The following is a 26,951-nucleotide window of genomic DNA, read 5'->3' on the forward strand; positions in this document are numbered from 1 at the left end:
ACCTGATTTGCTGGCCCCATTAAACCATTGTCTGAATAAAAGTGTGGGGCAAAGGCTGGTGGAATAGGAACTCGGAGTGGACCAGACTGACAGGACTTCTTGTTTACCTCTAATCTGTCTCCCAGCCTGTTCTATCTTGTTCCTTTGGGGGGTCTTAAAGGACAGTTTCAGTAACATTGTTCAGTACTGGGGTAACTGAGGAGGAAGCTTCTCCATTCCACTGAAACATTTAAAATTTATACACTAGTAGTCTGGCATTTAATATATGTGGATATATTCTGACCTATAGAAGCTGGTAACTGGTATTTTGATAAAAACGGGGCTCTATAGAGAAATGCTGCTGTAACTATACTTGAAATCTGGAATGGTATGTACAGGCATGCTCTGTGCTTTGTAAGCTTCTTTCTTGCCTGCACTGATACTGCTACATAGTACTATGAAGAACATAATTACTTTGTAAAGGTTTATGTTTTTCTGTTGAGAGCAGTAACATAACTGTTATGATTTTAAATAAGTGATGTGATATTGCCAGGGGCTGAGACATTAGCAATAAAGCAGACTGATTTGAGTGATGTGTTGAACTTTGTATTGACATCTAGTTAGGACCACAGGTCATTTAACTGTTTATCCTTTCAGGAAAAAAGGTACCATTCAGTGCTAACCACCACAATTAGGGATGCATGACTTACATTTCAAAGTAAAGTATTTAGTAGTACAGTATGCGATAGTCACATGAAAAAGATCATGAGGGAGTGAAGAGGATTATGATCATGCTTTAGTCATGGATTTCCTTGCAAAGATATTTTTAGTTTTGGTCACATTTTTAAAAAAAGGGTTAATTTAAGTTACTTTGTACTTTGGATGTTCTGGTTCTGGTTTATAGATAGAACAGCTTCTTTTTCTTGTCTGTAAAGATAACATTCTGTATCACAAAGCACTTAAACATGCCATCTTTGGCATAGACCTTGTATATTTCAGTTTTGAAAATAAATAGGTGGCAAACAATTTGCAAAGGCGCCAGCTTGTGCAAGTACAGTTGCCTGTTAACCTGTATCAGCAAGACAAACATGAGCACATCTTGTGTACAACATCAAATCCCTTCAGACCCCTAGATACCACAAAACCCTCCAAACACATCTCAGTAAGAAACAGGGGTTCACTGATAGAGAATTTTTGGGCCGATACCAGTGGCCAATTTTTAATGAGCCATATCAACCAATACGATCTGATTGCTGATATGCAGCTGGGCAACTTGGGAAGCAGAATCTGGCTAGTAAGCTTGTTGTGGGAGAAGGGCAGGGACAGATCAAGGCCACTGTGGTGAGGGAGGATGTGGGGCTGACACTGGGGTAGGGGTAGGCACTGCACAGCTGGGGCAGGGCAGAGCAGAGCACGGAATGGAGCTATGAATGGCTTGTCTACAGCAGGGGGTGGGCTCCCGCTGCTGCATGCACCTGAGAGGGTATCGGGGGCTTGTGCCCCTGGATCTGCACATTGGGCCACTGCTGCCTGCCTGCAAGATTTCCCCCAAAGGGAGGGGGAAACTTGGGTCCACCCCACCTTGTTTGCAAGCATGTAGAGAAATCCCTCTGCAAAGGATTTTCCCACCTGCCTGCTTGCCAATCCATGCACCTGCAAGTGCACCTGCAAGCATGGAGGAGGAAACTCAGGTTCTGCCCTCGACATTTGAAGTTGCAGGGGATCCTTTTGCAAGGGATTTCCCTGAGAGGTCTGCAATCATGGAAGTGTTCACACTGGGTTCCCACCTCTGCACTTGCAGACCTGCTTCATACAGAGGGATTTCCCCATGTACTTGGTAACATGGAAGAGGGACCCCAGTGAAAGTACCCCAATCTGTGTTTGCAAGCGCACTTCAGGGAGGGCTCCCTTGCAAAGGGATTTCCCTCTGGATGCCTGCAAATGTGTAGCGGGGGACCCAAGTTTTCCCTGATTCCAGAAATGCTCCAAGTTGGGACAAGGCAACCAGGGATGTCTGTAGATGTTGATGGATTGCAGTCAGCTGTGCCATAACATATTGGCACACAGCTGATCACACTCCACCAAATATAGCTGTTTCCAACCTGTGGTACAATGCAGATCACAAAGTTAAAGCAGAAGCATGTGGTAAAGTACTCTAGATTTAAGGCTGTAAAATGAACTTCTAAGATCAAACTTCAAATCACACTTTCCACCCCAACCAGAATGTTTATAGGAAAAGAAAAAAGGGGGAAAATATTGTTTTACTTTTGGGTTTTTTTTCTTTTTCCTCCTCCCCCAAAACAATGAGGCCGCCTTTTGCTAGTATTTTAACATGGAGCAAGCTCAGAGGCTAGGATAATAGGCACCAATGGAAAACCTAAAATAACTACATTTGTATAGTATTTACTTGAACATAAGGCAAGTCCTGCCCCACCCCCCACCATTCCCATAAAGTTGTGGGGGGAGTCTCTTGTCTTATATTGGCATACTGGGGAACTTTATTAAATACATTACCTATCATCAGACTGCTGCCAAAAGCAACGTGTGTTCAGTAATGGAAACCAACTATGAAGTAGATTAAATTGGAGCCAACACTGAGTATGACTCTCAAACACATAGCCCATACGAGGCAAACATTACTGCTAAGTACCTATTTTTTCTACTATTAAAATCAAAATCTTCCTCTCCCTACATTAAAAACAAAGCAGGTTGCATCACTTTATGTAAAATATTCTCCAAACTAACATAGAATCTTCTCATTTACATCCTTTAACATCTACCATTTCATCCACCTATGTGCTTCTAATCCTCTGGCATTGTTAACCTCTTCTTTACGTAAAGCCTCAACAAAATGCATCCCCCTCCCCTGAATTATCCATTTTAAGTGATCAGCATTGCCTTTTATTCCACGTCATATTAACATTTCTGTATCAGTTCTCATATAACCACCCAACAGGCTTCCCTTACCACCCACAACTCTTCAGATGGCATTACCTGTCATGCTATCATTAGTTTCCTCCCAACCCATCCTGTTATTCTCCCTGCTCCCACTCCTTGTGCTCAAAATTTTCCCAGAACAGCATTCCCCAATCTTTTAAGCTTCACTTGTTCATGTCACTCCTTGCTTCCAGCTCCTCTTCATCTCTTTCAATATATGTTCACAGTTCATGCATGATTACCTGCACACATTCTTGTGGTGTGAAAAATAGCCCGTTACACTCCAACAGGTTCTTCATCTTCTGTGTGGCCACTCTCATGCACATTATCAAGAGTCTCATTTGCCAGCCCATTTGCTCTTTGGTTCATTCCATACATTACCATCTCATGTCAATACATTACTCCACTGGGTTCTCTTTGCAAGCCTCCCCACCCTCTTCCACACCTTCCAGTCAGCATGGATTCACCAGAGACAAGTCATGCCTGACCAGCCTGATGAGATGACTGGCTCTGTGGATGTGGAGAGACCAGTGGAAGTGGTGTGCCTTGATTTTAGCAAGGCTTTTGATATGGTCTGCAACATTCTTGCAGGCAAGCTAAGGAAGTATGGACTGTAAGGTGGATAGAAAACTGGCTGGAGCATTGGGCTCAGAGAATAGTTATCAGTGGTTCAATGTCTAGTTGGCAGCTGGTATTAAGTGGAGTGCCCCAGGGGTCCTGGGACTGGTTTTGTTCCGTGTCTTCATCAGTGACTTGGAAAATGGCATAGTTTGCACCCTCAGCAAGTTTGCAGATGACACCAAGCTGAGGGGAGTAGTAGATATGCTTAAGGGTAGAGCTAGGATTCAGGGTGACCTAGACAAATTGGAGGATTGGGTCAAAAGAAATCTCATGAGATTCAACAAGAACAAATGCAAAGTCCTGCACTTAGGATGGAACAATCCCATGCACCAGTACAGGCTGTGGGTCATGAACAACTGGTGCCTCCTGAGACTGGGGGGGCACAATTTGTAGTCGGTGGCATTGGCGGCGACCAGTGACCACCTGCAGGTGCTGGCAGCACTGGGGGCAGGGGGGAGGTGAGTGGCAACCGCCCATGGCGGCAAGAGGAGGGGATGGTGAGCGGCGACTGCCCACAGAAGTCAGCGGTGGTGGCCAATCGGGGGGGGGGGGGGGGCGGGCCCCCCCCCCCCCCCCCCGTACCATCCCAAACAAGTCACCTATGCTGGGAGCTGACTGGCCGGGCAGCAGCTCTGCAGAAAAGGACCTGGGGGTTACAGTGGACAATAAGCTGAATATGAGCCAACAGTGTGCCCTAGTTGCCAAGAAGGCTAACGGCATAATGGGCTGCATTGGTAGGTATGCTGCCAGTAATTCAAGGCAAGTAATTATTCCCCTCTGTTCAGCACTGGTGAAGACACATGTGGAGTATTGTGTTTAGTTTTGGGTTCCCCACTACAGAATGGATGTGGACAAATTGAAGAGACCAGAGAAGCAACAAAAATGGTGAGGGGGCTGAGGAACATGATTTAAGAGGAAAGACCAAGGGAACTGAGCTTATTTTGTCTAAAGAAGAGAATATTGAGGGGAGATTTAATAGCAGCCTTCAACTACTTGAAGTGGAGTTTGAAAGAGGATGGAGCTAAACTGTTCTTAGTGGTGGCAGATGACAGAATAAGGAGCAATGGTCTCAAGTTGCAGCAAGGGAAGTTTAGGTTAGACGTTAGGAAGAATTGTCTCACTAGGAGGGTAGTAAAACCCTGGAACAGGTTACCCAGAGAGGTTGTAGAATCTCCATCCTTGGAGATTTTCCAAGACCCAGCTAGACAAAACTTTGGCTGGGATGATCTATTTGGGGATGGTCCTGCTCTGAGCAGGAGGTTGGACTAGATGACCTCCTGAGGTCCCTTCCAGCCCTAACTTTCTATGATTCTATGATTTTCTATATTGTTGTGTTCCCAAAACATGTGGTAAGGCAACTCTATGTTCTCACAGTTTTCACTTGGGCATTTTTCTGATCTGTGTAATCCACATCTGCATAACCTCTCCCTTATTGGTAATACCTTTTATGCCATCATCCATGTGATTTCTACATGTTCCCTCTTCACCTGTGTTTCCCACATCCTTTGCCACACTGGCTGACTGACTCAGTCAGGTTCCCCCCTTCCATTATTCTGCCTCTATCCCTGTTCATTTCAAGGCTTTTTTTATTTTCCTATTTCTTTGGACTCCCTTCTAACAGTGCATATTGTACCATGAACTTAGCTCTTGCATAGTGGGCTGGGTGGGGGGAGAGTCTAAGCCCAAGGCATTTTTCATCCCTCCTCTTCTTCCCATGTCCTCAAGACTTCTGGCAAAGTACCTGCAAAAGCTCTCCATTTTCCCTTTCATCATCCACATTCTGCTAATGAATTTTGTATAAATAAACGCCTCTATGTTCAGCATTCCCCATCTTCCTGTTCCTTTTCCCCTGTATATCTCTTGCCTCACCACCCACTCCCTTTTGCTGTCCCGGAAAACGGCGCACAATTTTCTTTGTATCCTTCATGCTTGTCACCATGTGCCTGTCGCCACATCAAGGAAGCACAATTCCTCCATAGAGGATCACTGGTAATAAAACTGTCTTTGTCAGTTCAACTTTACCTTGTTTAGACAGCATTCTGATTCCAGAGGGCTGTTATCTGCCATATCTTGGTGATCTTATCTTTTCCCAGGTCTCATTGCCTTTCCTTGTCATGTCCATCTGTACTCCCAGAATCTTCATTCCTTCTGTGCAAACCACAGTCTTCCAGCCCTTCCCAGTCCCTTATTCCCATTCGGTTACAGTAACCTAGCATGCTGTCAGAATAAGGTATATGGTAGCACCTATTGCAAGCAGTCCACCTCAGCATTGACTTTTTCAAGTCATGGCGAACCACAGCAGTGAATATATTTTAACTTCCTCTTCAGTCCCATAGCTGAGCTGCACCTTTCTGTCCCATTTCCAATGAGTCCTGTTTTTTTCACCAGCCTTTAATGTCTGGCAAATATCATCAAATGGGGCCCCAAACAGCTTATCCAGAATCCTTCTGTAACCTCCTCTGTCAGCCTGTTGCATCTGATTAGTATGTCCCTGCCCACTGTGAGATGGAACTGGACTAGATAACCCTGTGCCTTGTCTTCAAATACATTTTGGAGGATCGCAGGACTTGACAGGAGCACCTAGTTCCAATCATGAGTGGGGGCTAATTAGCACATGGATCCTTTGTGGGGAGTATCTAGAGCGCACAGACATGCTGAGCTGTGGTGTCACCAGGACTTGAAATGCTGTTGTCTTTGCTGGGACCCAGCCCAATGAACCTACATGATAAATCATGAGCCTTTGGCTTTGGACTAATATCATGTATTTTTTCTTAAAAACTCAGATCAAGTATACTTACCTGGCAGGGAAAACACCATGTATCTGGGTCCAAGAAGGCAGTTTTCCTTAAGCCCTGTCTGGGATAACTGTTCTCCTGGCCTGGTTTAGTACCTGCTAAACTGCTGGGGGTTAAAGCCCATTTTATGGAAATGAGAGGCTCCTCCCTAGCTTGCTCCTGTGGCCATATGGCTGAGGGCAGGCAAAACTTGGGGGCATCTGAATCCAAAGCCTCCAGGCTTGGGCCTGCGTGTAGGATGTGCGCCAAAAGACATTGGAAACATCTAAAGCCCCTGGTGGTGGTGGTGGAGGATGTTTGCCTGTTGTAAGGCCATGTGTGGTTCTGGACTGATTCATGAATTTGAACTTGATTTGGCTGATTTGGCTTGAAACAAAAAATTTCTTTAAAAAAATATATATACACGAATAGGTACAGAAGTGTTGGTTAAATGTGTGTTTATGAAGTATTTGTGCTAAAACTTGTAGTAGTTTCAAAAGAGGTAAACTGCATCAATTCTGGATGTCTGAGTACCTGTAGTAATTTCTCTATATGCAAATTATTACAGATATGTTTATTTTTAGGTCAGGGTTTTCAAATTTGCTTCTAACTTTCATGTGCTCAGGGAAAGCAGGGTCTGACAGCAAGGAAGGGTGGAAGGGGTTGCAAGGATAAGAATTTCTGGGAGAGCAAGGGACCTGACCTCCAGATTTATTTGCTTTGCTATAGCATTGGGAGGGGAACAATTCAAAGGCAAACCTTCAATAATTAGATTCTCTACCTGGCAAATTATATTAACTTCATAATTTTTCCATATATAAAATGTAATTATTGGGATAATGTTATAATCAGGGTCATCTCATACTCAAATAAATACAGAATATAAATATATGACACTATAGGAAGATTTGAATTGGAAGAGTGGCTAGATGAAAGTGATCTGTGATGGGGGTCTGAATGGGCCAAATTCATCCCTGTTCTGAATGTAGGTACTCAACTAGTTAAGGGCAGAAACAACATCATTGGTCTTAAAAAGATTACTATAATTTAACAGACACTTGGTTAAGACAGCTGAATACAGTTGTTAAAGACAGGTGATGGGACTGCACTTGATTCCTTCATCATCAGTCTTCTGTAGAGCCAGGAACGTCCCACTGCTCTTTTCCTTTCTTAGATCAAAGAAGGTGAACAGAAGAGAAGTTGTATTACTCATATCTTCCCCTATGACCAAATCCGTCACTGTTAAGAAAGGTTCAAAGCATTGCATATAAAATGTCAACTCCATCTTGAAGGGGCATGTTGATTTAAGTAGTACAGTGTTAAAAGTCTCAAAATATGTCATGGTTTGTCAGAACCATTTGGCTAGTTCATGGGTTCTGTGGGAGCTGTCAATTAAAATTATCACTGGTTACATACAAGTTTGTATTTTGTTTCTGGTAGATGCCATTTTTATGCCCACAAGAGATAGTGAAGCAGAGTCAAGTGCAGCTGTTACTTCAGAACTTATATGTTGGGAAATATTTTAGTAAATGAGAAGCCTTGCCATAAATATCAGAGAATGCATTTAACTGGAGTTTACAGGACATGATTATAGTGTGGAAGAGTGAAAAATAAAAACCAGTAACTAGATAGTAACATAGGTTGCTTGCAGACATTAAAAAAATCCCCAAACCAAATACACTTTACCAGATGAAGCAGCATGTTAGTTCAACCCAGCTCTGCAGCATCTGTATACATTGGGCACTTTAGTGGGGCTTTTTGACTGTTCTGGATAAAGCTGATTCAATAAGCTATTAGATAAGCTATCTATTAGGCCAGTAGTTCCCCTCCCTGTCTGTTAAGCACTGGTGAGGTCTCAGCTGGAGTACTGTATCCAGTTCTGGGCACCACACTTCAAGAAGGACATGGATAAGTTAATATTTTTACCTTTAGTAGGTAAGAAAATCAGGATTTCTACTATTGTAAACCAGTAGCTCTAGAAGTGATCTGCAGGCCATATGATTAGAGAAATTCTATGCTCTCTATATTCCTGGTTTCATGTGAAAGATTAAATTTTTTGCAGTTTTCATCTTTGGTAATACTCTGTGGGATGTTGAGCTATGCTTGAGAGAGGGACTCGGCTACTTGCTGGGCAATAAATGCATGTGAAGCAGAACTCTATCATGAATTCTGTTTTATTTCTTTTGCTTAAGTGACAGAACAAGTGGGAGATGGGTACACTGGAAATGTTAAGAGAGTTTTTACATTTGAGCGCTTCCCTTTTTTGTTTCTTCTAGGAAACAGAGATGAAGGTACACATGCACACAAAATTTTGCCTCATTTGTTTGCTGACATTCATCTTTCATCAGTGCAGTCATTGCCGTGAAGAGGGACATGACCATGGTCCTAAAGGGAGCCAGGTACACAGCCATAATGACTATCAGATCTCAGAAGCATCATATCTCCAGAATGCAGGAACAGAATCTGCACCAAGTAAATTTTCAGTGCTGGAAGCTGAAAATGAACAAAAATACTACATTGAAAAGCTTTTTGATCATTATGGTGAAAATGGAAGATTGTCATTTTTTGGTCTGGAAAAACTGCTGATAAGTCTTGGCCTTGGAGAGGTAAAAGTAGTGGAGATTAATCATGAGGATATTGGCCATGATCATGTTTCCCATTTGGATATTTTAGAGGTACAAGAAGGGAAGCATTCTCATTCTCATAACCATGCTCATTCCCATAGCCACTCAGGTGCAGAAAACCAAACTGGCATTTCCACAAAGAGAAACCATAAATGCGACTCTGAGAAGGAAACAACACGGACATCTGTAAAACTTGATAGTAAACATGTTCATGACCACATTCACCACCACCATCGTCACCACCATCTGCATCATCAACTTGAACATAATGGTACACGTCATTTTCGCAATGAGTCAATCAGTCACAATGAACATGGAGAGCAGAACCATGAGCCTTCAACAGAGACAAATACAACTCAGGAACAACCTGACAGAAAACGACGGAAACACAAGAGGAGACGAAAAGGGAAGAAAATTGGAGAGACTTTGGGAGATACTGCACAAGACTTTGTTCCAGACCATGAGCCAGATGATCAATATGAGCATAATCATGTTCATAAACACGATCATGTACATGATGGATCTCACTCACATGTACACCTTCATGAACATGATAATGATCGTGCTACTAGTCATGGACATCAAGATCCCAGTCCTGATAGTGAGGATGGATACCATCATACCAGCAAGCGTGAAGCACCTCATAAACAGATTAATGTAAAAAAACATGCTATATTTTCAGCACATAGTCACAAAGATCATGGTGATGATGACCATGAACACGAAGAGGTGAGTGCAAACCACAGCTTCATTATTATTGTGAAAATATGCGTATAGAAGGAAGCATAGTAACAGTTAAAGCTATTGCCAATAAACACATGTGAGGATAAGGCAGTCAAGGTAACTTTAAAAAGCACTAAAATGTTTGCTGATGGTGCTTTGTCTGCTTGTTGATTTGACTACTTACCCTGTCTTTTGTTTGGTAACTGGTTATTTACTTTTGGATGCAGGGGGTGTTTGATTCAAAATCATGATGCTAAGCTATTTACATTTTAAGTATTGCTTTTTCCTCCTCCCTGAAATTCATATAGACCTTTTTTACAATGTTTGACTTCTTTCTGCATCTCTTAAAGCTTTTAATGATTTTGAAAAGTTCACATAACCCTTCATAGTAATAACATCCATATCTCTCCTATGTGCCTCACATTACAGAAGTCGTGGTCCTAAATTCTGACAATGAAGGGGAAGTAGATGCAGAACAATTATATATGGGCTGTACATTGAGTCAGTTTTAGAATTAAATTTAAAATGGAATTGCCTGCCAGATGAGATGTGGAAGTGTATAACTATGTTTCTTCTATGCACCAGAAGTTGTCTTTGTATTTTTGCTTTTTATTGACCTTCCCAAGTAAAACTTGAAAAATCTGAAATCCATTTTCAGTGACATAATCAAGTTCTGTTTATTCAGTGCTGGGGGGCGGGGATGATACATAATACAGCAATTTTTACTGTTTATCCTCCCTACCACCTGGCTTAGCATACATTGTTTTCCCCCCTGCTCATGACGTAATGTTGTTGGTCAGAGTTTCTTCCTGTTCTGAATGCTTAATTCAAACATTTAATTTTTCACAACTGTATGCTTTTGACTGAAGTTACTAGTTCATGCTTACTTTGTTGTGTTATATACTTGCAGTGTTTAAATGTCACTCAGCTGCTGCGGTACTATGGTCTTGGAACCAGCTCTCCAATATCTCCTGAAATGTTTATATACCTGTGTCCTGCACTGCTGTATCAAATTGACAGAAGGCTTTGTATTGAGCATTATGATGAGCTTCTGGTTGAAGACTTGAATAAAGATAAAAGTGCAACAGCTCAGAATAATGATAAAATAGGTGCCTCAGGTAAGTAGTATCTGTGTCTAAAATTACTGAATTCTAGATGGTAACTCCTTAAGAACTACATTTTCTTATTATTTTACATTTCTGTTGAATGTTTATTCACATGACTTGGTATACAGTGGAAGAATAGTTGACACTTTTCACTCTTTTACTAAAACAAAATTAAAATTGAAACAGAATTAATACTAGACCAAAATTGAGATGATAATTCCCAGCTTAAATGCAACAGATGAGGAGTGTAGATGGATCACAACTGTGCTCTCATGTAGTTGTGAGCACCATGCACTAGTCATTTCAGGTTAGATCATCTCTAAGGCTCCCAGCTGAACCCACACATGGGTGTTTTCTCCTTGGTTCCTCTGACTTCTGGCATTAAAAATTTAAGGCTAGAACCTATTCTACCTAATAGGTGCCTTAGTGGAATCCTGTTCCTCTCTGTTAATGCTGGGCATGGGAGGTTAGTCTTTCTCCTTTCTACCTGTTTTTTTGTGACTTAGTCTTCAGCTATAAAGATGATGTGTATAAAAAAACAAACAAAAAACAAAAAAAACTTGTTAATGGTTTTTCAGGGACATAGAGCAGTGTGGAATAGGATTGTATTTTGGTGCCTAATCCACTTTCCTGCCTAATTGTTGGTAGGATCTGGCCTAGTCTCATAATCATTAAACTCCTTGAATTTTAAATGGCTAAGCATGAGATTTGGATCTTTTGAATTGCTGAGAATTAAGACTTTTTTTTCCGTAGTATTTCTGACCAAGTGTGCCGGTTGTGATATGGGCTTTACTCAGCTCTGCTCCACTTCCAGAGTCTTGTCTATTGGAGCAGCCTTTTTAGTCTTAAGCGGTTTTCTAGGAACTACCCCCATCATTTAGGTACATTAATATGATCTTTCCCCAAGTCCAGACAACATAAATGTAAACCTTTTTCTACGAGTGGGACAGTTGCAGAAATGTTCTGTTGGGGGCACATTTTTTATGACTACTGACTTGAAAGTATTCTTATAGTAATAGTGGATAAGTGTCCTCATTGGTAGCTGGTTCTTGGTGAAATATGATTTAAACTTTACCATTTCAGTTCTAAAAATGATCTGATTTTACAATATCAAGTCTCTTTCACGTAAGAAAGATACGTGGACTGCAGCAAAATTAAGAGAATTGATGGGGTCTGGTGATATTTTTCAGTTTGTTTGTTTTTTATGAAGTTTCTTAATATCATACTTCTTTTCCTGTTATGGTGGCTTTTTTGTAATGTATATTGGAAATCTCCAGTGACATTCCGTATAGTATTCTGTTTTTTCAAATTATTCACTGTACCTTGAGAAAATGATAGACTTGTCTACTGTATCCTAATGGAGGTAGGCTAAATAGTCCTTTTTACTAATTTGTATTAAAAGTCATTACCCATAGTTCTGATGTCAGAATGGTAGATTATATCTTTTTATATGGGGATTCCAATTGCCATTATCCATACATTTTAATGAAAATGTTGACAGATGCTTAGCTGTGGTGTATCTGGTAGGCATAACTATTATAATTGAAAAAGCCTTGGAGAAAATTGCCGTTGTGAAAATAAAGATAATAGTAGTAGTGAATATTGATTAGTTGTTTACAGGTGCTTATTAGCATTGTCAGAAATCAAGCTTGAATTAATTATGTCCTGATAGATGTTAATAATTGAAGGAAAGAGTGCCCCGTTAGTAATTATTTTTAATGACTGCAGCATCATTACAAAAGGTTAACTTGTTCTGTATAAATTTCCCATAGTGACATAGCTACTTCTTCATTAACTTCGTTCAAAGATTGCTGAAACCAAGTATGCTATATGCTGCGTATGGTGGCAAATAGTTTATTTCACAGGGTAGGCTCATTTTAGGCACATTTGACCCTAACTTAATTACCAAGAGGGTTTGTGAAAAGGCCGCTAAGCATTTTTTGCCAATTAAAATGTTGAAACAGTGTAGAAAACTGTCATCTTGCACATGCTTTGTACCAAGTTAATTAGAAAGCTTCTACAGATGAGCGCTTTTTTTTAAAAGAATGCATTTTCTATCTCGATAATGAGAGAATGAGTTGATGAATAACTAAGCTTGAAGACCTTTAACATTTTAAGTGACCTAATTTAGAAAATAAGTGAAGTTCATTGCAGACATTTAGCACTTCTTATGACATCTAGTATCTTGAGTACAAATAACACATTTGCCAGCTGCAGAATATAATGGTCTGTGTTATTGATTTGCTGTGGTGTCTAAAAGCAAACTACTCTTTCACCTGTGAAACAGGTTAGGTTTGAGGCAGACCAACTTGTTTGGGAAATGATGTGTTCTGTAAGAAATTAGAGTGAGTTTGTAGTTGATAGGTGCCTTTTAAAAATAAGTAAATCACAGTAAGCAATTTTATGTAGTACTGTTGGGGAAAAGTATTTCTTAACCTTAGGGTAACTGTTATTTTGCTGGTAAGTGGTTGTGGGTTTTTACTATGGTGAAAGCTGGTAGGTTTTTTTAATTAACAGAGATAAACACTCCTAAATTATTATCAACATACTCGCTCTAGGGAGATACGCTTTTAACAGTTTTAGTTGGATTTTTGGAAAAATGTTGTAGACATACTGTCGTCTTCAGCAGTTAAAATAAACAACCCTTGTTAGGACTGATTACTTAGTTTAAAAACTTAAACAGTTTCTTAATTAACTGAGAGAACATTTTGAAACTGTATTAATGCTTGTTCCTAATAGTTCTGTAGTACCTTCCGCTGCAGGATCTCAAAAGGCTTATAAAATATCCAGTGTTCGCAGTTCACGTGAGAGAGAGAGATTATCCTTGGGGGCTACTAAATAATTTAAAAATAAATGTAATCAAGGTAATCCTTTTATGTCTGAACTTCCAAATATCTGGCTAACACAGCAGAGCGGGGTGTAGGCGAAAAGGAGATGACTGCCTTGCTCAGGTACTTGTGATGACTCTGTTAGATATCACTGGAGTCATGCAGGTTCACAGGGAGTACTTTTTACAGATTGGAGAAGTAGATTCCATGTTGCTCAGGCTTAGTATCCTGATCTTGAACAGTCCACAAAACAGGAATCTGTAGACTGAACAACTGGACCTATTCTCCAGACTGGGGCAATGGAATCAGCTCTTAGAGTTGAAGAATGTTTAAAAAACAAAACCCCTGATTTAGTGATTGTTTGCGGATGCATAGTGATACAATTACCAAGCAGATGTCCTCTCTGATCCTCCTGGTTTTGTCAAGTGTAGTTCCCTTTTAGGCCTCTGTCACATGACTGGAGGTGTTGGGGGTGATCACCCCCCCCAACCATCAGTTCAGACCAGCCTTGAATGGTGGTCCCCTGACAGTAACCATAATCACCACAGGGGATTTCATAGTTTCACAGTTAGTAGGGTCAGAAGGGACCTGAGCAGATCATCAAGTCCGACCCCATGGCAGGAAAAAGTACTGGGGTCAAACGACCCCGGCAAGGTGATTGTCTAGCCTTGTCTTAAAGACCCCCAGGGTAGGAGCCAGCACCACTTCTCTTGGAAGTTGGTTCCAGATCCTAGCCGCCCTGACCGTGAAGTAGTGCCTCCTGATGTCTAGTCTGAATTTACCCTCTGCCTAATTTGAATTAGGCACTCCTTGATCTTGGAACAGAGCTGTTGTACCTTTCCAGTAAAACAGGCTTGTTGTGGATGCAGCTATAATGGTAACGCTGCATTTTGAAGTGGTATAGTAAAATGATTCCCCATGAATTAAATTAGCTAGAATGATGGTTTAAAGAGCATTTTGTTGGTTTAATTGCAGCTGCATACAGGCATCCACTGGCACAACTGTGTTTGTTGAAGTTGGTGTTTCTTTGCTCCCATGACTACTGGTTGTAGTTTAGGGCTGGCCTGGCCCTCAGACCTTGTAGTTCTGTTCCATGTGGGATGAGAGAGTTTTCCTCAAGCAAAGAACTGTTATTTGTTAGAACAAAAGCACAGTATACCAGCCTGTACACATCTGTTTTTCCCTAAGCCTCACCCTTCCCTGGATCTGACTCCAGTGCACAACCATTTCACTGGCTTGACTCCACGTTAGAGATCATTGACAGCAAAACCTCTTCATTGCTTGTGAAATGCCTTTGCTGCTCTTTCAGCCTTCCCAGCCTGACAGAACAGTTGTGTTATTTTGGCTTGGATCATGGAAGAATGCCATTGTCTTAAAATTGCTACACCAAATGTTTGTTCAGAGGTTACTCTCATGGGAAGCTATTACCTTCCTGTCCTTTCCACCAACACCATTAAGCCAGATCAGTACATACATCAAGGAAGGTCTTATAAGTCAATATAAACCAAGTCATGTATGGCTTTCATAAAAATTGTTGCTTCTTAGTATTCCTAGATAATTACATAATGGTTCTTAGTGTATTTGTAGTGTTGCATATCACAAATGTTGTAAAAGGCTCTGTTTGAACCAAATGTATTAAATTTATTAATAACCTACATTTTTGGGAAGGATATACTTAATTCTTTCCTAATAGTGTTATATCATGTGTACAGGACATTAAAAGATACATACTAAAAGATCTGTGCATCTCTGTGGAACAGTCCCACAGGAATTGGAATCTTCCTTGTCTCTGTAGTGCTTTATTTTATTTTTGTTATTTATACACATCCCTTAACTTTTGGCTTGATGACAGGCCCTGTTTTTTAAATATACTGGTATCAAAAGCCAGGGATCCCAGTATAGTTATATTGTGAACTTAAAAGTCTGAATAGACATTGATCAACATGGTGACTTTCTCTCAAAGTTAGGGAGACAGAAACTGAAGGCTGCAGTTCAGAGATGTAGAAGTTCATAGAATTCCTAATTCTAATCCTGCTGTGCCTCTTAATCATGATGTCATGTTTAGATACCCTGTCATGGGCAAAAGTATGAGAGCCATTAGAGATTCATTAGCCAAATCTGTACTATGATATAGGAAAGACAGCAGGTATTTGGCAGGATGCACGATCTCCAGTCCAGACGTGGATATACTGTGATGCCAGGTGCAAAGTTAAATGGCTGGGGTCCTTATATAGGAGGACCAAAAAAGATGATGATATAACTTGGCTGGAACTAAAAATGATGTGATTTGACCTCAGAGTACTGATTTAAACATTATATAGCTAGAATATTTTAATGATGAGCAACGTATCTGACAGGCGTGAGGAGACCAGATTCCTCAGAGCTTCAGCCACAGGCTGGTCACCAGGGGGAATGATTTTACTTGCTGTAGAAAACTGAAAGGGTACCCATCCAAAGATTTGTATCCTTGACATGCACATGAAAACCCATGAGATGCATTATAAAAATGGACAAAAGCAACAGCAATGCTTCCTTCTGTTGTAAAACATCCATCGCACATTCTCAACAACCAGGTGAGAAACTGTCAGTGCCCACTCAAAATAGATAAATCTTTTACCCTGTCAGAGTAAGCTAATTGTTTAGCTATTCCAGATTTCAGGGGTAGAAGAAGAGAATTTCAAAAGGATGTTTTCTTTTACAGAGTACCATTTGGCAGTAAGCTCTTCCCAATTTAATGAGAATGATCAAGTTCAAGGTACTCTGCTGATTCCAGTAGTAACAGAATAGTATGGGGGTAGGTATTTAGAAGTTGATCGGTTTCTCAAGCCTATGCTGCCCTGGAGTGGTCCCCTTTCCTTTGAATTCCAGGCTCAGTATCAAAGCAAAGTATAGTTCAGTTAGGTGTAGCTGAAGGAAGGCCAACAACAGATTTGTACATCAGTAGGGGTCTACCTGCATTACAGCTGAACAGTTCAAGATTTGCAGCCGGATTGTCGTGCCAGTCACTATTTTCAAGGTCTTTCCGCACCGGGGCCCTCCCCTATGCCACTGATTAGCTGAGGGGCCCTGGTGGTCATGCCCCTTGCCACTAGATGGCCAAGGGGCCAAAACAGCAGCTGATAACCTAGTTACACTCATAGGCCCACAGAAGCCATTAATTGCCACCTTAATAGCATCATCATAATTTATTAGTGTTGTAAAAATGACGTTAGCAGTAATCATTGCTAACTCTGAGACGGGCAATTCATGTTAGCTGTTAAATGCTAGCATACAGCATCCACTGGCAGTTGCCACTGACATCTTCTGTCTCTGTGGAGTGAACACGTGTCCATACACTGAGATCGCATGCTAAGCGTCCACAGAGTTGGTTGGAATGGTGATGCTGGATTTTGTCAGGGTGTACAAATGTCAAAACTGATGAGAAACAGAGTCACAGGCATCTGGCACTCTGACAAGTTTCGTGTAAGCAATACGTTCCTTGTCATGCTTTCTGCCATCCAGAAATAGATTTCAGTAGCTGAAGGTCAGAACTCAGCGTAGATACCTGATTGGGGTAAAAAATGTGAACAGCCCTAAGGAAGGAGGCAACTGGTTGTTTGAACCACAGTGTTAGTGACAGGTTGTATTTGCAGTTCTGGTTCAACTTCACAGTTGTTGCCTGGAACAGGTCCTTTCTCCACTGGTTTTCATGGCAACAGCTTGACAGTTCATATGATGCCATGTCTTATCAAATCCATCATCTTGCATACATGGTGGATCACAGCCTGCCGGCCTTCAAACTACATTAGAGGTTCCATGAACTGAGTAGCATTTTCTCCCACAAACTTCATTCGATCTTGAATGTCCTTCTATTCCAGAAGATTGCAAAGTTTAAGCATGCACTGTGCGCCAAGTGATTTCCAGCTCCTCGGACACAAATTGCTAGTAGTACTGCATATTCTTGGCATTGTAATGAACCATGTTGAACCACAAATTCCACCTTGTGAGCACAGGCTCTGGTGGTGGCAACAGTGAGAGATTCCGTGTACTGTACCTTATCTATACTGTTTTTCCTTGACACATCCAGAGTCATGTTGCAGGCAATACAAAACAACTTGCCTCCATCTGTGTGCAAGGTCATTACAGCATATATACTGCCTTACACCGTCCAGATCTGAAATGTATTTTGCCTTCTTGGAGGATTTCTTCTCACTCTTCATCCTCCTCAAGCTACAGCGTGCTGCAGCAGCATGCCTCTGGCTGCCTCAAATATGGTGCCGCAGCCTTTTCTCTTCCTTGACTGGTGCCAGACTGGTGCCTGTACTGAGCCTAATTCACAGGCTCAGCCTCTCATTAGCTCCCTCTCACCCCACATGCTCCAAGGCTGCAGGGCTTCCCATTCTTTTCTTTGGTAGCTAGTAAGCTTTTTTTGTTTCCCCAGATGATCCTGCCAAAATTGCGGAGACCACTTTTTTTTGCAGAAGACACCTGATTTAACTTTTTCTGCAAAAAATGTGAATTCGCAATTTCGGTAGGTCCCTACATATCAGTGAATAGGGATGTGTTGGGGACTAACAAGGAGTCTTACGATGCTTTTTACTAGAGTTAGCTGAAGACTAACTTCTTTTTTCCCCTCAGTTCTACGAGTTTCCCAACTTTCTATAACAGTACTGTTTATTGAATGCCTGCATGTACTGGCCTAGTCCCTGGTTCTTTACTGTAGTCAGTATACCAATAGAACTATTCCCTTTCTCTGTATCTCTGCAGAGACCCATTCGTTATAGGCTGATCCTGTGCATGAGCTTACAGGTAGGCTGAAACTAGATGTGAGGTATCTGAAAGAAGATGAAAAGAAAAAGTGATTGGTGAACAGGCTTACTGCCATCTTACCTACATCTGGAAGGTGAACAACAGACCAACCAGTTGAGTTTCAGAACCTGGAAGAAAATCAAGTAGTACTGTAATGCAGTCTTTGTATCTAACACAGGACAAAATGTCTTTAAATTATCAGAAGATGATTTAATCATGAATTTACCTTATTAGGGTAAGTGATTAAATTTTATTTAACACAAATTAAACAGTAAGAAGGTTGAAAATAATTTTCATTTCACCCAATCATCAAGCAATTTTTCCCCGAATAGCATCTCTGTAATGACTGACTGACTTCATAGAAAACAAATGTGAGGTTTAAGATCACCTTTATTAAGCGATCATTTAATCTGTTAGCAAGTGCTGATGTATCTAACCTTGTAGCCTTTGCCTCAGCCAGGTCGACCTTTTTTGGTGCAGAAATTGGTGCTGTTTGCTACAGAGTATCTATGATCAGAAGCTAAAGGTAAACAGTACTGTCTAATAGATCATTTTGACTACACAAAAGTGAATGAAGCCGTGATAAAAATAGTAGTTTTGGAGTTTGAGCACTTCCTACAAGAGGTTTGGTGCAGTGAGCAAAGAAATTAGCTCTTGTTTGATTCCTCCTGCATAATGGGAATCAAGATGTTCTTGTTCTTTTTCAGTAAATGAAGTAGTAAGCCAGCAAGCTTGGCTTTTGTTATCTTTCCTCTTTCTAGCTGGAATAATTTGTACAGGGCCCCAAACAGGAGAAGCTTTCCTGCCACCTTTGTTGCTTCCAAGCTACTTTCAATTTATTATGATTATTTTATGTGTCTGGTCTTTTGAAGCTTTCCCCATTTTAAGGCTATGATTTATTTATCTTCCATAAATGAAAAGGTAGGTAATAGCATGTTAGGTGAAAGGAGCAACACATAAGCTAGTTACTCTCACCTAGCAAAGGAGAATTCAGTTTCTTCCAGTTAACTTCTGCATCAGAATCTCATTAAAACAAATGTCAAGTAGGAAACAATTCCCTTAAAAATGCAGTAAACCAAAAGAAAAGAGGCTGTTACTTTCCTGCCCTATATTTTTCATGTTTCATTAGTGGCCTACTCCTGGAACTCTGCATTAGGAAAAATCTCTGTAGCCTAGTTGAGCTTTCAGCTAATTGGCTTCCTTTTAATGTCTTTTTGTTTGTTACACTGTTGAAATAAACCCGTAGACACTATATATGTGTGAAACTGAATATTGATTTTATATTTTTCAGCACTTATTTGAATACTTATAAAGGTAAAGTTTAAGACAAGACAGTCCCCACTTCAGTTATCATCCCACACAAGAGTTTTCCTGGTTTTCTGTTGATAAACTTTCTGCATTAATTTCTTCCCCCAGCCACAGCCTGGTTTTGTGGACTCATTTCTATCACTGTCATTAGCCTCCTATCTTTGCTGGGTGTCATCTTGGTTCCCATCATTAACCAAGGGTGCTTCAAATTCCTTCTAACGTTCCTGGTTGCTCTGGCTGTTGGGACACTGAGTGGAGATGCGCTACTCCATCTGTTGCCACATGTGAGTACTGTTCTGCCCCCAGACCTCTTAATGTCAGTTCAGTAAGGCCCCCTGTACACGTTACAGGTGTTGCACAGTTAACTGAGACCAGCTACATGCGATGCAAAGTACTTATCACACCATAAAGTTATATCTCAAAAGTGTACTGATTCTATGGCTGGTTGCTGTCTGTCTTTAATTTGCACATGTAGCAGGGTCTCCCCTGCAGCTGGAAACCCCATCAGCTAATGAGGCTCCAAGCTGCAGGGTTCCATTATGCTCAGCCAGGGCTGGGAGTCCTGCAGCTGAGGGGACTCTCAGCCCTGGCAGCTGCAGACTCTGAGTCCCAGCAGTGCTTTTAGGCACCCCTGGGGCTGGGAAATTGCAGCCACGCCCTGCAGCTGCCAGGAGCCAGCAGTCACAGTTGTGGGGCACTGCTGAGACCCAGCTAGCCCCAGGTTAGGCTCCCACTGGGAGTTAAGGTGCAATGGGATCTAATGCTCAATCCCACAATCTCCCTTACTGCCATGCCACATATGCAATTGTGTGAATTGCATATTGGATCTCACTGCGCCTTACCTGCACGTATAGAGGTGCCCTAAATAATTAATATCTTAACTGTTGATTTATTTGTATTTTTATTGATGGAGCTATAGATTGACTTAACCTGTGAGGGAAATTTTAAAACTGTGCCAAAGGAAAAATGGTATTTTCTTCTATGTTTCTGTTAAATTGAAAGTTCTTTCAAAAAAACCAGGAGAAATTGAAGTTTTTGATATGCTTGGTCAAAAGTTACAACATAATTTCAGTTTTTGTGTTTCCTACCTTGTGAAACTCCTGTTCTCACAAATTTTGCCAAGTTATTTCAGGTAGATTTTTGAAAATTCACAAGATGATGGGTCCCAAATTACCTTTTGTGTTTTTATAAGCTGTTTTCTGTATTTTGTTTTGGGTTTTAAAATTTAGAAACTCTTAATACTCCAGATCTTGTATCAGTAAATTTACCTCTCGAGTCTAGAGGAGGAAAATATTTTTAACGAGTTGCAGTATATTGAAATTCATTTACAGAGGAAAGATGGAGAATGTATTCAGAAATCTCCTTTGCCTCCCTTGAATATAATTATTTTTAGTTAAATTATAAAATCCACACAATATTTACTTTGTAGTCAACAGTACACACGTATGGGCCCATGTACATGTTAAAAGAGTTTTTAAGTGTATTTTGGATCACAGTTAAGTAGTAGTGGGCAAAATGTTGCATACCATTATGCTGCTAACACTGTAGGAACTTTGAGGTAATAGGTAGGGCTGTGTGAAACGGCACTGTTCCATTTCGCCTTGACTTCCAACAGTTCGACAGAACAGTGTTTCATATCAAATTTCATTTAAAGTCGAAACAGCTGTTCCATTCCGTTCTGTCAAAACAGAAAGGCTGTTTCAACACTGTTTTGAGTTTCGCAGGGGTGGGAAGTGAGCTAGATCTCACTGGAGGTGGAAGGCACCCAAGCTGAGCTGCTTTCCCATGACCTGCGCTACATCGTGCCGGGGATGGAAGGCAGCCCAGCTGGGCTGCCTCTCTGTCCCCTGCCAGATCTTGCGCTGGGGATGGGAAATCAGCCCAGCTGGACTGACTTCCCATCCCCAGCCTATGGTCAAAACATTTTGACTTTTGAAATGTTTCAGCCAGTCTCCTTTTGTTTCAAGGCTATTTCAACAGCCTTTGTTTCATTCCAGTTTTGCTGTTTTGACCTCGAAATTGGTCAAAACAGTGTTGGAACAAAACAACCAACAACATTTCACACAGCCCTGGTAATAGATCAGTTTTAATTTCTTTAGGGAGCAGGGCCAGATTATCATTTACAAAGCAGTGCAGAGGACTTGGAGCTTGTTCCTTTAAGTGCCACATTAAACACTTTAGGAGGGACATTGTTGATTAGGATGGTAGATGTGCAGTGGTTTTCACCCTTTTTTTCATTTGTGGACCCCTAAACATGTTTTAATGGAGGTATGGAACTCTGATTTGTGAGTGTTGGTAATGACATAATTTTTGATTGATCACAGTCATCTTTCACAGACCCCTTAGACAGTCTGTGGACCCCCAGGGGTCTGCAGACCACAGGTTGTAAGCCACTGTTCTAATGAAACTATTAGTGTTCTTATGAACTGTTGTTGGAAGAAATTTTTGGTGCTACTTTTTCTAGTAATCCAGCAGCATGTTATGCTGGACCAGCAGCTACTCAAGTTTACTAATAATGCAAGTTCACATTTGTGGTCTTTACTTTCTGTCCTAATAGTCTCAAGGAGGCCATAACCACAGTCACCACCAAGGGCATGTTCATGAACACAGGCATTCTCATGGACATTCTCATGAGCATGGACTAGGAGCTGAAGGATTTCTAGAAGAATATGATGCAGTATTGAAAGGACTTGTTGCACTTGGAGGCATTTACCTTTTGTTCATCATTGAACACTGCATAAGAATGTACAAGCACTATAATAAACAAAAGGTATGTGATATGTTTTCCAATTTTTTCACTTACAGAATATCAACATTTGTGAAATTGCAGTAACAGGTAGGCAACGTTTTTTGGCTGGAGTGTCAAAAAACCGACAGTGTCTACCTTGGAAGGTGCCAGAGTGCCAGCATGCCAGAAAAACAAAACGAGGGTACATGGCAGAATGCACTGCATATTAGTATAGTTAATAATCATAAATGTTGCCCTTTTTATCGTAAATACCAGATTTTCTAAAAATTGTAAATCTAGTGGCAATAAATAAAACTTCTGATCTTGTGTATTTGTTTTGTTCATGCCCCTGCCCCTCACAACAGCCCCCCAGCCCTACTTGTTCTTCTTGCCTCCCACCCAAAGCCCCTGTCCCCCCAGCCCGGGCTCCGTGGCTATCAGCAGCTACCCAGAACCTGGGCTGGCTGCAGCCGGGAGGCTCCAAACAGCTGCTGCCCTCTTGCCCCGGCCCCAGGCTTTGGGAAGGCAGCAGGTGCCGGCACTGCGCCCATTCAGGCCAGGCCAGGGCTGAGGCGGAGAGGCCAGACATGGTGCCCAGGCTGCTTGCAGCAGGGCTTGCAGCCTCCCAGCTGCCTGCTGTGAGCAGCCCAGGCTCCCAGCTGGCAGCAGCTACCTAAAGCCGGGGCCAGCTGCAGTCAGGAAGCTGCAAACAGCTGTTGCCTCTCTGCCCCGGCCCCAGTGTGTACCTAGGAAAATGGCCTCGCATGCCATGCTCAGCACACGTGCTAGGAGTTGCCAACCCCTGTTCTATAATTACTGTGATACATGTGACAAGATGAGTAAAACTTCCTTTCCCTTCAGTGTTGTTGCATACTAAATGCTCATTGTAAATTATCTATTGCAGACTAAACAGAAATGGTGTAAGAAAAAACAGACTGAAGAATCACCAGTTGGAATGAAGCTTTCAGATCATAAACTAAATAGTAGGCCAGATGCTGACTGGCTTCAGCTCAAACCTCTTGCAGGTAGACATTAATTTTCAAAATTTGTCTTTGATCTCTGCCCCTGAAAAGAGATTTGTGGTGTAAAACCAACAAGTTTGTAACAGGTGCTTCTGTCCGTAAATATTTGGGCTCTGTCAGTGTCCTTTAATTTCCATTATGAAGATTTCATGTACATGAAGCTTGGCTTCCCTGAGAGCCAGGGTCACTTTGAAGGCTTTGTTATGGCCTATTGAAGAGATTCTCAGACCAAGACAGATGGCCCTGCATCTTCTTTTTTAATCATGAATGACTAATGGGATGTTTGCAGTTTGTTTAGGGTTTTATTTGTTAATTTTCATAATTAAAGGGGGAAATTGATGTCATTTTGTAAAACCCCGTTTGAAAATATTTGACTTGTTATATTTGTTGAGGCTGTTAGAAAAAATGATCCATACTATGTTTCTTATGCTTCTTAGTCTAATATTTTTAAATAGCAGTGCAAGCAGCTAACTACTGTTGTAGAAACACTGAAAATTCTCTGCTTAGATTGTCTTCATGGTCACATGTTAAATATCTTCACTTTTCTTTAATGAGCAACAGGACTTTAAGTGTCTCTTCTCAGAACTAAATTGCCAGAGTGCAGTTTTTGTCAAAGCATACAGTAAAGTCCATACAATTTAAACTAAAACCGTACAGTAAAGCTCACAGTTTTTAAAAACAAGGCAATTTATTTCACTTAACTGTAGAAGCCTGCAGTGACCTTGATTTTTTTTTGCAGTGCCAGTCCCTGATTTGAAAGACCCTTCCACTTAGATAAAGATACTGTATTTCTGGGCATACAGCACATGTCTTTTCACCCAAAAAATTCAGCCCCTCAAAATTGGGGTGCATATACTTAATGGAAAAACTGATTTTCTTACTGCAATAGAATCACCCTGCTTGATTCCTGATCCACAGTGCAGCAGCTGGTGCATTACTATTCAGGCACCTGAGCGAGTCAGTTAACTTAATGGTATTAATGATCATTTCTTCTTTTAAATGGTCTCGATGTTCCGTCAATCAAGCTAACCTTTTTTAGGCAATTTGCAGTCTTCTAGCGGCTTCTGGTCTCTCTCTGTGTCCCTTGGCCTGTTGGCTAAAATACATCTTACTGCATAAATTTGATGTGGAAAGTGTCATAGAATTTTTACAGTTTCTTATCTCTGGTCCTAAAATGTTGGTGCTCTTTTTGTTGTTGTTTTTGGCCAGTATGATTTCTCCTTGTTTTTTGACCTGCTGCGTGATTGTTTCTTGCTGCTCCTCTCTTCCCTTCAGTTAGTTCATTTTATTACTTGAGGTAAAGCTGAGGACACTAAACTTATTACACCTGAGCATTCTAATCACTTCTCTCAAATGTTTCATGTACAATTTTCTTCCTCTGTGCTATCATTAGAGCACCCTAATAATAACCCTATTCATTCCAGTAAAAATAAGATGATATATTCAACTCTTTCACTGTATGGAGCAAAAGAATTAATATGGGTGCAGTACAATGAACTCGAAAGATCTTCTCTGTTCAGCCACAGATGCTACTACATACCAGCAATTAAGTGCTCCTTGTGTGTGTGCACACACAAAAAGAACAAGATTAAGTTGCATTGCACTTTTGGGCTGTTGGTATGTAAGGGATTTTATTATAGTCCTGACAGCTGTTTTCTCTGCATTGAACTGTGAACATGTTGTCAGCAGCAGAATACCAGGTACAAGCTAGGTCAGGCTAAAAGTTATTCTTGATATTGCAGGTAACTTAGTTGCAGTGCTGTTGCCTGGTAATGGTGATCTCTGCGTATCCTACAAGCACTTCCCTGAAAAACAATGCTGCAAGAGAGAACATACCCATCTCTATGGGAAAAGTGATTTTTTTTTTAAGCTTATGATGTGCTGGAATGTTCAATAAACTTTTGTTTTAGCAAAGCCATTAGATCCCGATAAGCAAAGGTATACCTGCTAGTGGTGTCTTAATTAAGAATTAACATACCGTGTCTCTTTGGCTGGCTTTAATACAGGAGCTGATGACTCGGTTGTATCTGAAGATCGACTTAATGAAACTGAACTGACTGATCTAGATGGCCAGCTGGAATCCCCGCCCAAAAACTTCCTGTCTGAAGAAAATGCATGCAATATGCACCATTCTCACAACGATGTCTTGCGTGCTGTTCAAGAGCACAATCTCCATGATGCAGAGTATGATGACAGCCCTGGAGAAGATAAAATCATAGCTAGAAAACACAACCATCACTGGCACCACAAACATTCCCACCATTCCCATGGCCACTGCCATTCAGGAAAAGACCTGAAAGATACTGGCATAGCCAACATAGCTTGGATGGTAATTATGGGAGATGGCATCCACAATTTTAGTGATGGCTTAGCAATAGGTAAGTGCATACAGGGGGCAACATGTGTTTTCTACAGCTGTATGTGCCCTAGAAAATTCACTGCAGGGGAAGCCCTCTACATGGCAGCAATATCAGAAGTATTGTTAGAAGCAGTGCCATAGACGTTTGTCATTGCTTTAAGTATTGTTTTATTTAACCTTGCTTAAAGCTCGTATAAGGACTTCAGTATATTTTAAAAAACGGGAACCCTATCTACACTATTTTCCCAAGTGCCATCGCTACAAAGGGGAAGGGCAAGACATTTTTGCCAAATATCCCTTAAACTAAAACCCTGTATGAAATCCCTGGTGACAGTAATAATTGTTTGTTGTCTGGATTTCATAACTCCTTTTCTTTCAAAATATTATTAAATGAAAAGAAATCTCAAACTTTCAGTTTGTCATCAGTCATAATTGTGTTGTGAGTCAGGTTTCCAGAGCTGTTTGCTATACCAAAAATACTTAAGTTGTGCTCCAATTAACTTAACCTATGTTTGAGCAAGATAATTTCCCTTATAAACAATACCAATAATAGCTTTGTTGCTAACCGAATGTAGTAGAGACTGTACATCTGGGGAGAGAAACCGGAGCAGAAGTAGTAGGTCTTTTTGTTGTTGATTTGAATAATATGTTAACATCACTCATTCAAATGCACTTAGTCCTTAGTTGGTCTAATACAAGATATCACACCTACCCAAAGAACCTTGCCTGCCTATGTCCTTAAACCAACATGGCTACAACCAGAAACCCTGCTTAGTGCATTTTTGAACACATCATATTTGAAGAAAAATGAGAAGAATTGTCAGGCACAGCTTATTAGAAATGGGTGCTAGCCTGCCGCCTCTGCACCTCCCTCACACATCCCACAGTGTAGTGCAGTGGGTCTTTGTCATGGATTCTCACAGGGGATGCTTGGTCCGAATCCTTAGCCTTGTCTAGTCTCCGAGTGCCCCTTCCCCTGCCCCTGAAGCCAGCCCAAGTATGGCTTCTCAGATGGGATGAACCCCTGGCTCCTTTGGTTTCTAAGACCCTAGACTTTCAGTCCCAGTCCCCGGTTACTTTCTTGTTCAGTTTCTGCAAGAAGCTTTACCCCTTCCGAGGGGAAAGGAGTGCACCCTGAAGTGCCAAGCAGCAGT

General features: G+C 41.1%; 1 protein-coding gene across 1 annotated transcript in view; it reads left to right on the plus strand.

Annotated features, from left to right (window-relative positions):
* SLC39A10 (solute carrier family 39 member 10) overlaps positions 1 to 26,951 on the plus strand; it is an 83,689-nt gene that overhangs the window by 29,806 nt on the left and 26,932 nt on the right. The window contains exons 2-7 of the mRNA XM_019523123.1: positions 8,588 to 9,664; positions 10,569 to 10,776; positions 19,797 to 19,972; positions 22,246 to 22,458; positions 23,321 to 23,441; positions 25,445 to 25,816. Of these exons, the coding sequence (XP_019378668.1) occupies positions 8,597 to 9,664; positions 10,569 to 10,776; positions 19,797 to 19,972; positions 22,246 to 22,458; positions 23,321 to 23,441; positions 25,445 to 25,816 (2,158 nt within the window). The 5' untranslated portion in view covers positions 8,588 to 8,596. The remainder of the gene's footprint in view (positions 1 to 8,587; positions 9,665 to 10,568; positions 10,777 to 19,796; positions 19,973 to 22,245; positions 22,459 to 23,320; positions 23,442 to 25,444; positions 25,817 to 26,951) is intronic.

Source organism: Gavialis gangeticus, unplaced genomic scaffold (genome assembly GCF_001723915.1).
Source record: "Gavialis gangeticus isolate Ggan-Ray unplaced genomic scaffold, GavGan_comp1, whole genome shotgun sequence".
Taxonomy (NCBI): domain Eukaryota; kingdom Metazoa; phylum Chordata; order Crocodylia; family Gavialidae; genus Gavialis; species Gavialis gangeticus.